This window comes from Talpa occidentalis, unplaced genomic scaffold (genome assembly GCF_014898055.3).
Source record: "Talpa occidentalis isolate TD23 unplaced genomic scaffold, MPIMG_talOcc4v2.1 talOcc4.4, whole genome shotgun sequence".
NCBI lineage: Eukaryota > Metazoa > Chordata > Mammalia > Eulipotyphla > Talpidae > Talpa > Talpa occidentalis.
The window spans coordinates 37,128,810-37,144,279 of NW_023604295.1; the positions used below are offsets into that span (position 1 = coordinate 37,128,810).

At 37.1% G+C, this 15,470-nt stretch overlaps 1 protein-coding gene across 3 annotated transcripts in view; it reads left to right on the forward strand.

The window, feature by feature from the left end:
* The window catches only part of CCDC50 (coiled-coil domain containing 50), a 59,136-nt gene extending 58,028 nt beyond the window's left edge, over positions 1-1,108 (forward strand). For all 3 annotated transcript variants that reach the window (XM_037525284.1, XM_037525286.2, XM_037525285.2), the window contains one exon: positions 690-1,108. In XM_037525284.1, coding sequence (XP_037381181.1) covers positions 690-709 — 20 coding nt within the window. In that variant the 3' untranslated portion in view covers positions 710-1,108. The remainder of the gene's footprint in view (positions 1-689) is intronic.
* Positions 1,109-15,470: the final 14,362 nt, after the last annotated feature.

Sequence of the window (15,470 nt, forward strand, 5' to 3'; positions counted from 1 at the left end):
ATTATATAAGTAAAATACATGAAAGCAGATTGCAGTAGACTTTGTAAATATTAGGTCTTCTTGATGTTTATTTTTTGTTATGGTTTTTAAAGATTTCTTTGGTGATGGTTTTTATTACTCTTTTCCAAAGGCTGATAGCTTTTCCAAATTTCTTTAAATTTCCTTTTCTTTATAACATACCAATGCACAGGTGCCACTCTAAACCAAATAAATCAGAATTTCTGGGAGAAGAAGGATCCCAGACATTTGTAATTTTTCAATAACTTCCCTTGCCCTATTTTCTTCCATTCTGACATTCATTGAGGATTGAGAGTAAGACAAAAGACATTATTTAAAAAGCAAGATTAAGTCTACATTACCAGAATAGCTATAATTTATATCAGTTGGTGACCTTTTTAGATTCCATTGTTTAACTGGAAGTAGCTCATGACTTATTTCCCTCAAATTACATACACACATTACTTAATAAAGTAATGTGTTTTTACATTTGTCATACATTGATGTATAATACTGAAATAACACATTGTTTCCATGTATAAATATTTTACAATCAAGAACAAAGAAAGCATGAACTATTTGAAATGCATAGAAATAAAGATAAATTATTTTGCTTGAGCAGGAAGCAAAATTGAGAAAGTTTTAAAGATTTTCCTTAATGGTGTTTCTTCTTTTTCTCCTCCTGTCTCCAGGTTTCCATTATAAGCAGTAAAAACCTAGGAATCTGCCTTGAAAATGGACTCACTATAGGAGATACTGCTAGATGATGATACAGAATACATTCCATGCTTATTTTTTTTTTTCTTCCTGTGTTTGTATTCCTGGGATTTAGCCTCATATGTTTTATTGGCCATAAAAAGTCTTAATTTATTTAAAATGTTTTGGTTATTCCTGATCACTTGGGCAGTCAAGAAAATCTAGCTTCCGAAGATTGGCCACCTCTACATGGCATATGCTTCCTGTGATGTAGTACCTAAGAGCTCTGCAAAATGCCATTTTTTTCCCTTAGGTATGGAATATTGGTATCTAGGGGCTAGATTTTAATTAGCAGTTAGAATTTTTTAGAAATCATCATTAAAGTAAAACATATTTGGATACAATGCAGAATAAATTTTTGTTGTGCATTAGAAGAAATATTGAAAGATAGAGCCTTTGCTTGTTTGTACTTTTCAGGAAAAGAGAAAAAAATCGCATCCGTAAAGTATCCCAAAAAAACCAAAAAAACACACCACACTTGGAACAGTTGAAATATGTTTCTGACTACATGAATTACAGAGGTTTTGCGTACCCTTTTATGCCCTCTTGGGAGAATTGGCCCAGATGTCATTCTCTAATACATTCTCTCTTACTGCTCCCCTCAACAGCAGGCTTTCTGAAGCCTTTGGGCAGGAGGCCATACATTGGTATTTACTGGCAGAAACTTAATTCTGTGAAAAATTTTAATTCGGGTCTCCACAAAGACAACTAAAATTTTAAAATTTTGTGTCCCTTCTGTTGTTTACATGCACTTAAAGAATATAGGAAAATGGAATTGGGAGAGGTTTCTATGAGTGGTGATGCCATCATTCTCTCTACCCATAGATTAAAATTTCTTTTTTTCTTATAAAACATGGCAGTATTTGTTGATAAGCTCTCAAAAATAACTTGTGTATCTGACAATGATAATAATTCTACATGAAGTTGATTTATATTTGTTTCTCTGCAGTTGTTAATGATAGCCACTGAATTCCTTTGCCTAAGACCTTTAAAGCTCTCTTCAAGAACTCTTAAGTCTCTGTTTAGCTTCTAACCCAATGGAAATGCTTATTTCCCCATACTAATCAGTTCACATAAATGGCAATCAAGATATGTATAAATACACACAACACATATATATCTACATACATACATGTATATACCTTAAACTTGACTTGCTGTTATTTTTCATGGTAGGAATCTGATGTTTTTGGCATTTTAGTATGGGTTGTTTAGGGAAAAATAAATAGGTGACTAGAGAAAAAGTTGTTAATCCATTCTTCTCTCACAGGGAACTGCATTCTGTTTGCCTTATATCTAGCTAGTCTTTAAGGTCAGACAGTATTCAGGAAACTATTGAGAATACTATCTTAGAGAGGTTTGGGGTCTTTCATTTTGAGAAAGATCTTCAGTTGCATAAATTTTTTGGATTTCGGGAACTTAGGTAAAAGGTATTAAAGAGTTAAGTTTAGGAAAACAGTAATCTAGAAAAAAACAAAACCCTAAGGGGGTATCTAGTCATTTCAGAGAAATATAAGAAACTTAAAATGACAGAACTTTGAATGACTGTGATAAAAGAATTGAAGAAAATTCTTTGTTCTAAACATGGACAGACAAAATAGAGGTCCTGGCCTTAAATCAAATTCCAGAGAGTGGTTTCAATACCCAAAACTTAGGCCTTGCTGACTGATACAATGCTATATTTCCTTTGTCTGCCCTGTGATTTTGTCTCATGTTTTAAAAAGTTTTTTTATGGTAGCTTTAAAAAAAGTTTATTTTTATTTGATAATTCGGCAAATGGGTAACTTAATTTGCCATATTTTTATTTTATAAATCTTTATTTTTCTATCTTATACAATGGTTGGTTTTACTTTGAAAATTCATTTCCCTGCTTCTCATGTACCTCATCCAATCATATTTATTACTGTAAAATGTTTATTGAGGTATTTCATTCACGGAATTACAGGCTACTTAATATATAGTCAGATGGTAAGTTTCACCTGTCTTAGTGAGTGACCAAAGGTGATATTTCTCTTGTGACACCCCATTCAGCATCTGTATTGAAAAGGTGTTCCCTTTTTTTTCAGGTTTTTAAAAGATTAGTATTTTAAAATTTTTTTATTTTATTTTTTGTAAAGCGAACATTTTTAAAAGAGTATCAGAATAATGCTTTTCCCTATGAATAAGGAGACAGAATTCAAACTCAGCCAGTTAAATCTTCTTAATGTTATTCAAATAATGTAATAATTATCTTTGAAAATATAGAAGCAACTAACAATTGTATATTAAGGAAATGCCAAACGCTCTTCACTGTGTTCTCTACTTTGAACTTTTTCATTTTTATATAACTGTGGAAGCAATTATTTTTTTCCTCTCCCAACTTATGGACCACATGCAATTTAATGTTATCATGAAAACTAACATATCTGGCCTTGGAAAAATCTTCCTGTTTTTACCTCTGCTCCTGTAGGCCAGAGAATACCAGTTCTCCCATTCACCCCAGTGTTGCTGAATGAGCACAGTGTTATGGATCCTTAGATCATAATGTTTCTGGACAAGTACACCCCCTCCTCCCAACTAACTGTGAGCTGTTGCATAGAAGCAAGGTTAGATAAGGGTCAGATTAAATGTTCTCAATCGAAAAAAATTTGACTTTTTGGGGTAACTGGAGAGTTACTATATGTAATTTAAAAGAACATTGAAATTTTTAGAAATTGAATTTGTATACCATTGAATTACTGTTTCTTAAGTGACTTTACAATAACCAGCAATAGACTAATGAATTACAAAAAGACTGGTGTTTAATCATAAATACATGTAAATCAGAAAAGAAAGAAATGGATAGATGCTCCAGGATGAATGCTTTTTTCAGAATAGCAGTGGCCACTTGGATCTAAATCAGTGTATTCCAGAATGTGTGACCTTGGGTCACTGAACTCACTCCAGAAAATTATGAACTGGACCCAATTTCCCTTTACTTCTCTACTGTGCAGCCTAACTGGGTGATGAATAAATTCATTACTGATATTGCCTATGCCTTTTCCTCAGTGTCAGAACTTTTCAGTTTAAAAAATTAACTTTGATAATTATTTTCTTTAATACTGTCCAAAATCCTTAAGTTTTGTCTTGTGCCAAATTGTTCTTTGAAACCACCTACTCTAATAATGGTGCATTCGGTTTACCACATAAGTGGCTAGGCCTTGATTTTTAAAGAGTTATATCATCATATCAAAATCAGTTTGAAGAATACCAATCTTACTCATTTGCTCAGTGATGATTTTCTTGAAAGATAACTGGTGATTTGGTCTAATAAAGGAGCAAGACAGCTGTATATTTGGCTTTTTTTAAGTCTTCGAATTCAAAGACTTAAAAACCCTTTGGGAAAAGTAGTATTTAGGTGGGGAATGTTGATTTTAAAGAGAACACTGTTCAGCTGGATTTCAGTGTATATACTGTGCCATACTGTGACAACACTGACTTTTAGAAACATAAAACAGATTTCTAATGTAGTTTGTCCATTACTGCTCACAATCAGAGAAGTGATTATAGAAAACAGTATCATTTTCTCCTCATAATTGGTGGTAGCTCTAAGTTTTAAAGCCATAAATGCTTATTTACTGTTGATAGTATTTTTTCCTCCATAGCCCATGATAGGTCATGTGGGCAGGAGATACAAATTGGAGACTGTCCTGATAATGTTGCATGGGACACAGTGTCATCCAAATTCCTGGTGGAAGAGCCTCTTTATCCATAATAACATACAAGATAATTAAAAGGAAGAGTCCAGGCTGTTTTGCTCCTACTATTTAACTTGTTAGAAATGCTGAAATTTAACTCTAGAGAAGGTGAGGAGATAAAAATAGAGAAATTCTCACTTTAACAGAATCACTTTTCTGATGAGACCTGCTCTTCATGTCAGCAATGTCTATAAAGAGCAGAATTGCCTTAAATTAGCTTGGTTCCCACAAAGTCAGTGTCCTGTATATCCTGTATGTGAACAACTGTCAACTCTCCCTTAGAGATAAAAATTCGCAAGTGATCCCCAGACTTCTTTGCCATCAGGAGCTTTGGGCCTCTTCCCACTCAGTTGTGGGTGACCAATACGTGCAAAGATACTTCATTTCAAGTCGCTTCTCAATCTGTGAATGTCAGTGGCAAACTGACATTTGAATGTCAGGCCAAAAAAGACTGGTAGGAAGAGTGAGAATTTCCTGGCCAGGTTTTTCAGGTGATCACTTCCTGAATAATTAAGTTGACTGCCCTCCTTTTCTATGATTACATAAAAGATTTTTTCAAAGGTTCTATTGTGTGCAGTAAAGCCAATCATTGTTTTTTAAGTGTTTTACCAAGACTCATTAACAAAAAAGGGGAAGACCAACCAAAACAGAAACATTTGCTTAAAATGGAAGATATGTTGATGAACAAGTATTTCTATAGTATTGCTTTTAAAAGAAACAGGAAAACTTTTCTGTGATAGAGCCATGTTTAAGTTTTTATTGGATGCCACAGACTTTTAGAGTCATTGAAGATATCATGTTGATTTGTGGAACCATCTGGTTCTTAAAAGCCATTCTCTTTTCCTTATGTATTTGTGAGCATTGTCTAGAAACATGTCCCTAGTAGATTTGAAAAACTTTTATGTATCCTTAGCAAACTAGAAAAAAATTTTTTGGAGTAACTCTTCAAGCATAGGAAGCCAGTACTGTGCTGATTTCAGCATTGCAGGTGAGAACAGAATTAATGTTTGCAACTTAGTGTCCCATTATTCATTGCTGAGGTTCATATGTTAAGAATAGAAGTATGGAATGACAGGGTTTGAGTGACATTTCCTTCACAAAAGAGCACGGATTCAAAACTGTACACAGTTGAGAAAATAAATGATTACACATCATATACTTAGAACACATTTTTGTTCCATTGAATTTCAGGCCATAATTACTAAGGTAGTTTTTAGCTATTAAATTTGGGAGAGCATTTTTTGCTGTCAAATTTTTTGATTGCATTAATCTCTCAAATCCCCTTAGGCTGTAACTTCAGCTCTTGCTATAAACTGAAAGCCAAATGCCCTTTCTCAGAAATAACTATATTTTTCACCTGCCTTTTAAGGCAATTCAGTATTTATTTGATGAAGTATTGTAAATAACAAGGCGGTATTGTGGGAAGATAGCATATAAAAATAATTTTCCAAAATGAGAATTCTTTGTAATGGGGTCTTCCTGAAGAGGAATCCATTCCAGCAAAATACAATATTTTGAAAAGGTGCTGAATTACAAAGTACAAGAGTTTGCTCATATAAATCAAGTTGCTCAGGAAATTCGAGGCGGTGCTGTCACTTGTCTTACAATTTGGAAAAGTGCTCTCTTGAGAGAGATGCTACACAGTGTCCTGGCAGTTTCTGATTCTTTAGTAAGAACCTTGTGACATTTGGAATGTGGATATGTTTTGAAAACAAGTGAGATGTTATCTCAAGTTCTCATCAATTTGTGGACAAGCCCCAAAGGGAAAGGCAGCTTTGAAATAGAACTGAACAGAACCTTAATGCAATACAGTTGCCTGCTGTGGACAGAAAACAGAGAGGCCACCTCAAACCACATGCCTATCTAGAGATTAAGTAAAACTGTGAGGGACACTTTGTGGGTGCCTTAAAGATGACTGGTGTGGGATACTGATGGGTATGTATGCACCTGTCTGGACTAGGATGGTGGGAACAGTCTATTTCAATTCGCCCTCATAGAGCACAAGTTGTTCCTTCTCATGACCCCGTTGAGGAAAATGAGAAACGGTCCCAGTGACTTTCGTGTATCTTGGGGAGTCGAGGTGGTATGTCACTTGACACTTCAGTGCTCAGCCACCCTTAAATGCCAATTTTACATCTACATTAGTTCATCTATGCAAGCTTGTGTTTTTATAGTTTTTTACACCTTATATCCCATTTCATTCTTTAAACATCTGATTTGGCATTGATATTATGGATAATTTTTAAACCAAAGTATTGTTTAAGTCTGTGTGCTTGTTTTCCTGGATGGTTTGAGGCAAACACCAATCTTGTCTTTCTCTCAATAAAGTCATTCATTTGTTAAGTCAATGGTCTCTGTCTCATGTTTACTGCACTGAAGCACTTAAAAGTTATAGGAGTATTTTTTTTCCTTAATAAAGTAATAAATCTTTGTTTCATACTAGTAAAATTTTCTCTTATTCTGGTTCCTTCAACTTTCTGTTGTATAACAAGATATTAATGTCTAGGGCATTAAAATTCTCAACAAATAGTCTCAAGTCTAAAACTAAAGAAGTAAATAAAAATATATAAATAAAATTAGAGACGTGAGTTTGTTTTGTATATGGTGGTTGGTAACTTGGTTGATATATTTGGGAGAAAAACAGGTTAAGTGGATGTTGACACAATCTGAATGATTAAAGAAGCCATGAGAGCAACAGCCTGGTCTGTGCCATACCTTGACAGTTCATGCTTTTTGAAAATAGATAATAATTACAGTTTATTCACTATTTCATCTTTAGAAGATGTATTTTTTAATCATATTTCTTTGCTAGCATAGTCATGTTGTAGAAAGTGATTCTGTAGAAATTTAGCAGATATTTTCCAATAAGATAGTGGCTACTGAACCAATTTTTGAAGAGGTCACTAATTTCCCTAGGCTGCAGTTTCTTCTCTGGCAAGTATTATAGAGAACTCAAGCTATCTCTTATTTATATATATACTAAATGCCACTACCAGATGCCTATCCAATGATGTGCAAATGTTGTTAGTATAGTTGAAGAAAGTATGTTTTTTTATTTTAGATTTTAGAATTAAAAGAATGAAAGTGACACTTCTAAAAGCGAATTAAAAGTTAAATATGTAATAAAGGTAGTTGATTTTAATCTGCTGGAGGAAGTGCTCAATATGGGTGAATCTTGTGGCATAAGGTTGAGTCTGAGTGTAGGGCTATAGCCATGTAATGTGGTGAGGTAACTCACAAGAAAGCCCCTCCTTAAAAGCAGCCAAGACAGGACTTTGGATTACTATAAATCACAGGGGGTTGAAAAAAATTCACACTTAAAACTGCACAAAGTCTCCTTGTTTCTTCCTGCCCATTTTAACTGGGTTACATGCTTAAACACGAACTAAAAACTGCAACATGTACTAAAGCAGCCTACAGGAATGAGTAGTCCTCGATACGAGTCCTGGCTTTGCTGTGTACTTGCTTTAAGACTGCATGCAACACCACTATCTTCGGCAGTGAGAATCTATAGACTCCTTGAGGTCTAAAGTTCTAGGATTCCTGCTGTCAAAGACTGCTGGGTTCCTTTAAAATGCCTCAGAAAGAGCCATCTTAGGCACTACTAGGGGCCTCCGAAGTTGAGACTTGATAGGCATTCTGAAAAACCTCAATCGTGATCTTGTGTTACTCTATTTTTAAGTTTATTTTTGACAAAGATTGTAACTAAGGTCTACAACATGATGTTTTGGTTTGTGTGCCCAGATGGTGCCCAACTTGTGATTTTTAAACTTTATGATAGTTTGAAAACAACAGGCATTTCACAGGATGCAGTAGGATCCTTGATGCTGGACTACAGCAGCAAAGCCTCAGCACCCAGGCAGCCAGGTGATCATGAGGTCATGCTATTCTACGTATGCAAGCATTTTTTGAATATTATGTTTTGTATCTGCACACCCTCCTATCTGCAAAATGCCTCTCTTAGATTCTCAACACTATTAGAAAAATGAAAACTTTGTAATAGTTGCTTTTATACAATTGCAGGCTAATGTAAGTGGTTTGAGCACATTTAAGATAGGCTAGTCAATTGTGTGTGAATGGTTTCAACTTTATTTTTATCATATGATGGTTTATTGGGAGGTGACCCCTGTTAAGATCTGTACATTGTAAAATTACCACAGCCAGACTAATTAACATATCACCTCTTGTAATTACCTTTTTGTGTGTGGTGAGAACAGATCTACTTGGCAAATTTCAAGTATATATCAATAATACATTAACTGTTAATCACCATATATTAAGTATCCAGAATTCATCTTGTAACTAAAGTTTAGCTTATCTTAAACTCTTGACTACACTAATCTGATCCACACCTAGCAGATTGCCTTTATATTTGTTCTAGGCAAAATCTTTTTCTTTATCCTGAAGCTTCAAATGCACACTCTGAAAGGGATTTCACCATCAGCACACACAAAAGCAAGGAAGTAAATGCTTAGTGTGAAAGTTCTTCAATAGAGTTATTGTGCGTAGAGAAAAGACAAATGGATGTTAATAAAACATTGAAAATTACCCATCTCAAAATGTCCAGCCAAACAGGGGTCACCGAGACTTGAAAGCCTGCCACAAGTCTAAGGTACCTTCTGGCAGAGAACCACAAGAAAGGAATTAGGCAAGTCTTAGAGAGCTAGGACAAAAGAGGTACCATATGAAGATAACTGCTGCCATTGTCAGCCTTCCATGGGTCTCACTCACCTGTCTCCCCCAAGTCCTTAGGTATGTCTCCCATGTGTCTCCAAGTCTCCTTCCAACAGTACCAGGATGTAAGTCAAAGCCAGAGAAGCAAGTGCGCAAGAGCCCCCCATGTGTTGGTCATATACCATGTGTGACTGCTTAACTCTACCCCTAGTGCCTTGATCAGGAATTCTAGTTCAGAGGATACTAGGACTTATAATCGAAGGTGGCTACATATAAGTGGGGGTAGAGGAAATGGCACCACTTTACTACACTACGATATACCTCCCCTTTTATGTAAATGTATAGATCACCAGGACCAGCCCAGGAGGTTGGCTCAGGTGGAGGTATAATATTTTTGGGTCTGCTTCTGGGACCCATCCTGGGACTGGGGGTTTGCTGTGAGGTCTGCTGAGGGTTACCAAGTAAGAACCTTGTCAGTCCACTCTGCTGCTTGCAGGGGCTGCTGGTACTCATCTGGTCTGCCCAGGAGGGGTATCTTCTTCTGTGTTCCACTGCTCACCGGGGTCCTCTTCTCTAGACATTACTCCTAGAGTGGGCTGGAATGGACTGTTTCCTGCAGGAGTATGTGGAGGAGGTAAACCCAACATCTTCACTCAGCTGCCATCTTTCCCCACCCTCTGATTAGAATTCTTAACTCTTAGAATCCTTAATTCTTAGTGAAAACTAACAAACGATTCTGGAGGGCCTCCCTGGTGGTGCGGGGGTTAAGATGCAACCTATGAAGCTATTGGCAGCTACTGCAGCATGAGTTCAATCCCAGGGCTAGGAAGCTACCCAAATGGTGCGGCAGACCTCTCCTGTCTCACCTGCTGCTCCCTCAGCAGTGTATTTCAGTCAATCCGCCTGTTCTGCTCCCCACTCTGTCTCTAGTGAATGCTTGCACCACTGCCCTGTACCCCAGTTCTTGTATGCATAAATAAATAAATCTTTAAAAAAAATGATTGTGAAAAACAAACAAACAAAAAAAAATGATTGTGGACTGTGTTATACTCACATTCTGTGAATTGGCAAACTTATAAATACATTTCCTAATGTCTAGAAGTATATTCTTCCTCAGTAAATTTTTCACTGTGGCACCAAACATGTTTACTAATAGATCCAAAATCTATTTCCTCTAGAAAAGGGAGCCAAAGGTGGATAAACTTACAAATTTGGTAATTAGTGTTTCATGATTTATGTTATTTGGATATTGAATGAATATCTACCATTGGACGTACCCTATTTAAGGTTTCAAGTTACCAAAAAGATTTTAGAAGCTCTGTACAATGGGCATGTGCCATAAAGCACAATTATTAAAAAAATTCATTTATAAACTTTTACATATATTGGATTTAGTTGTTCTTAACAGGAAATTAATAGCTAGCCAGCATCCTAAATTATTTTTTCTTGCTGAAAAATTGTGTAGCAGAGGTAATACAAGCTTGTTTGAGTTTCAGTGAACCTAGATGGAATAAAAGATATGTTCGCTTTATATTAATATATAGTGTTAACAACTCTACACACATGCCTGTTGTTCGGGACAGTCCCTTGTTCCCTGTCCCATTTCCCCAACACCTGCTTTCAGGAAGCTGCTGTGGACTAGCTCCTGGGAACTATGGGCAAAGCCCAGTGGCCAGGTGAAGTTATGACAAGGTGGGCTAAAAAAAAGAGGCCTCTTTTCCCAACTTGCACCTGGTATTGCTGGGAAGAAGTGGGGGAGAAACATATGGAGACATTTGAGAGGGCATTTGCCCATGAGGGGTTAAGTAATTTGGGCTGTTTCATTGGGAGTTTTTATTAGATATTTCTCTCTCCTTCTCCCTCTTTATGCACAATAACTCTTATTAATGATCTATCACACTAAGAGTCTCCTTTGTCTTTATGCAATGCATGACAGGAACCCATTTTAGGGGGTCTCTGGACACCCTTCGGCCACACATTAACCCTATTATTTACCAAAGATTATCCTAGAACACACAAACTTGAAAGATGTTTCTGAGAGAATACTTAATTTATATAAATATTTGTCCTTAAACTAAAGTTCTTTACAAATTCATTGTGACAATACTATTATTAACTGAAAAATAAGTTCCTTAGAATAAAGAGTTTATTAGCTATACAAAGTGGGAATTGGAACCCAGAAGCAGCCCAAACAGATGTTACAGTGAGATCTGTTCCAAATAAACACAAATTTGAGCTTAAGTTTATATGGTGAGTCATTGACATTAAGAAAATAGAATTATTCTTGACAGGAGGGGCTTCTGACTCTCAATTGTCCTGATCTAAAGATATGCTGATGCTAAAGGGCCAATGAAGAACCCAATCTCCTCCCCTCTCCAAAGAATACCCAGGGGAGAGCAAAGGCTGGCCTATTGTTAAATCTTTTTTATTCTATAAGACTGACCTATACCTTTAGGTAGTAGATTTCTGCTTAAAGCTGGAGCCTGTGAAGATGACTGCTTTGCCCCCTAGGGGCAGTTTCCCCAGAAATTTTACATTATGTGGCCACCATCCAGAGGCAGGAAAATGTAACGCATCTATAAACTACATAAACATGCAAACAGATATAAACAACTTAGTTTTCATTTTAAATTTTTAGCCATGAGACAGATAGAGATAATTCAAACCTCATTAGTTTATAAAGAAAAGTTGGGTGTAAATTGTGTTTCCAGCAGATGTTGTAAGTTAAGGTGATAGCTCAGAGGCTTTAAAGTTTTCACTAATAGATGCGGTGAAGTTTTAAAGATTTTTCATTCCCCCAGTTTCCAAAGAGCCTTTTTCTTGTTTCCACTTTGGTAAGAATGACAACCCTAACAGTTTGTATTTCAAAGAGATTGTATCAGTGTAATCTCCCTAGAAAGGGGAGACTCCAGGTTCCCTGCCCCACCTGAGGAAGGGTGGGGCTGAGCAGCTAGCAGAAGCTAAAATGTATTTGGGAGGGAGAAGGCTGGTGAGAAAGGCTCGAAGGAGCCTCTCGGAGCACAGGGATATCTGAAGAAGAAGCTGCACTTACTTCTCAGCCTTGGACTTGTACCAGGACTTGGGGAACCTGGAAGGAGACACTTGAAAGAGACAAAGATGTGGGTAAGAGTCCAGTTGGGGAGGCTGACAATGGCAGCCTTTATCTTGACTTGAATTTTGATTTTGCTTTTTTCCTTCTAGACTTGCCTGGCCCCCTTCCGCTCCTTTCCTTTTGATGTCGGTTTGTAGAGGTGTTGGGTTCAGAGAGCTGGGTCCTTCCTTGAGTTAGCTCTGAGAAAAGTTTCATCAGAGCTCTCCTTTCAGCAGCACACAGTGACCGCCGCAAGGCAGAGACATTTAGCTATATTCAAAAGGACAGGTTTACCATAAAAGGGAAGGGAAGCAGAGGATGCTTGCCCAGACACAAGCAGGCAGAAAGAGCTGCCCCTGAAAGGGACAGGTTTAATAAAAGAGGTCTTCATAGTATAGTCCTAGGTGGGCACTCTTGGGAGGTGAGCAGTCTCTGCTGCTTTGCAAAGAGGGAAGTTTGGTGAAAAAGAAAAACATGCATTAGCACAGGTAGGCAGAACAGCTGCTTCCCAGAAGACTGATGCGGTTTTCTCTTTGGGAAGAGTTCATTCTTTTGTGGAATTGTTAACATTTGTTAAATTAATTATCTCTTGGGTTGGTGCCTAAGGATTATTTCTATATTTGGTTTGACTAGGTAGATTTGAAAGGACCAGTGATTTTTTTTTTTTTTTTACAATGGCCCCCAGTCTCCATATCCCCACCTCAGGTCAGCTCCTCAGCATAATTCACTTTTCTATAGCTTGTTTAATGACTGTTAATCACGTCTAACCCATCTTCAGTTTCTGGTCTTGTGATGCTTCCTTCACAAATGTAGTGTCCATCACTACGGTTCCCCACGAGAAGGTACTTTAAACTTGAGACAAGCTTCAGGTCTCTGTTGGCCCTGCTTTGAGCCAACCGTGTTTGGCTGGGCATTTACCCACCAGGATATGGGTAACTGTGGGTGCTTCATTTGGAAACTATTCTTTTTCTTCTTTCTATTGCATACTAATTCTATTAAAGCTCTTTTCTATTGAAAGTTTTACACATTGAAAATATGTTTTGTTTGTCTTTATGCAGTGGGTGGCAGAACTTTTTAGAGTGTGCAAGGTTTAGTGGTCTCAGTGCAACTCAGTCTGCTTGCTAACAAGATGGCCTCAATTCCTAGAGAAAAAGGGGTGGAACATTTACCTCTCAAAAGCACAGGAAAAGAATGAGAAGTCCTCCAAGAAAGACTTGTTCCTAGTTCAGATCCTTTTCTATTAACGCCAAGCTTTTTTAGATGACTAGGGGAGGTTTGAGGATGGATGAAAAGAATAATTGAACCTTTCTGTTTTGTAAACATGCAGTTTGTAAAACAAGTATTTAATTCCTCATAGAATTGAGTTGCAACCCTAATGATATCAAGACACTGATTTGCCCATTCAACTACTTCATCCTCAGCTTGCTTCTTAAGGAAAAGATCTTCAACTAAGATAGAAAAGCAAAGGTTGTTATGCTCTAGACTTAGAGCCGTTTGTGTTTTTGCCCCCTCTGGGTGCATAGCTTCATTTAGTGTGGGGGAGAAGACTATGACAATTCCTATCAAACTCTGAGTACAAGTTTCCAATTATGCTAATTTCTGACAGTAGAGCTACTTAAAAAATTCCTTGTAAGTATCTTGACAGATTTCAGCCAAGACAAACAGTAAATATCCCTAGAAGTATTGAATGGCCCTTTGCTTACAAGAGGCATCCCAAAAGAGGATGCAAAGGAAACTGCTCTCAATCTCAACCACTTTGCAGGAAAAAACAAAAAAAGGAAAAGAAAGACAATTTCCCTAGAGCCAGAAATGAGGTGAATGTAGATAGGACACTAGCTCCAAATGGGGTACACCCACTTTTCTGTCTGGGCATATTTTTGGTGCCCCCAACCTGATGGTTGAACTACTGGATACAGAACAACCTGGGTAGCACAGGAAGGCAGAAAGTCAAGGTTCTCAGATCACATAATGAGATAAATAAAAAGGAAATTGTTGTCCCTGGAGAGAAAGAATTGACAACAAATGGGTTCCCCAAAACCAAATTCATATGTATTTGAAAAGGAAATTTTATCTTCTATTCTTAATGAAGCACTGTAGTGATTTGGAGAAGATGACTCTGAAAAGAATTGTTATTCTGCCTACATCTGCCAGTTTTTGTAGGATTCTGTCAGTAGACTCTGAAGTCAATCAATTTAAAGTAAAGAGTATAACCTTGGTATATATCAGAATTTTGTGATATTTTCCATTAATTTTAATTTTAGTTTTTCCAAAGCTGTTTAATGGTACCAGTTTCCCAGAGAATCCCCTGGAGATCTGTCTTGGGAGGATTTTATATGAGAGCCCCCTCCCATATGGGTGCCCTCCTTTTAGGGTAGTTATGGGGGTGTTCAAGATGCTGAGGGAGGATTTGACAAATGTTCAAGGACCTTATTTTCTCCATTGTGGTTAGGGGAGGTCATCAAAAAGATGTGACTCCTGGTTCACCCATAGGTTGCACATAGACAACTGGGGGCTCCTGTCTACTCTCTGTTTCTGGTACATCTTCTGTGCTTGCCATCCTGCTGCCAGAAGAAACAGCCTCGAGATAGTCATGTGCGTTGAGAATATCAGGATGGTATATAAGTCGAAACCCTGTTAAGGTTTCTATATACATTTTCAGGATTTGGCAGACAGATATGGAAAACCACTCATCTTGGTGCAACCCAAACCTTGTAAATAAGTTCCTTGCTCATTCAAACTCCACCCAATTTGCAGTGAACTGCATCTTTCTTAGGTCAGTCTCTGCCCCAATGTCTATACCCAGAAACTCCTGAGGTTGTAATTCAACATAATGTCCAGGTTGATTGCAAATAAGTCTCTGATTTCTGGATCTGTGTTATGATGATGGACCCCTAAAAGCATGCAATGAGGGAGGCCTAAGTGATTTAAATTTCTGAAATGTTGTTCGGGCTGTTGCAAGTGTTAATACTATTTTGGTGGACTTTTGCTTATAGTTTTGAAGTCCCTTCAGGGTACAAAAGCAATTCAGATAGAGCTTTATACACTGAGTATTCAGGTAAAGAGAGACAGTCAGCATATAGTAGCAGTCAGTCTTTTGCTTTAGCTTACTCTTATATCTTTAATTTTTTTTCTTTTTAAATATTTATTTATTTATACAAGAACTGGAGTAGAGTCCACATGTGCAGGAAGGTGAGAGGACTCACCAGAGACAGAGTGGGAAACAGAACAGGCAGAGT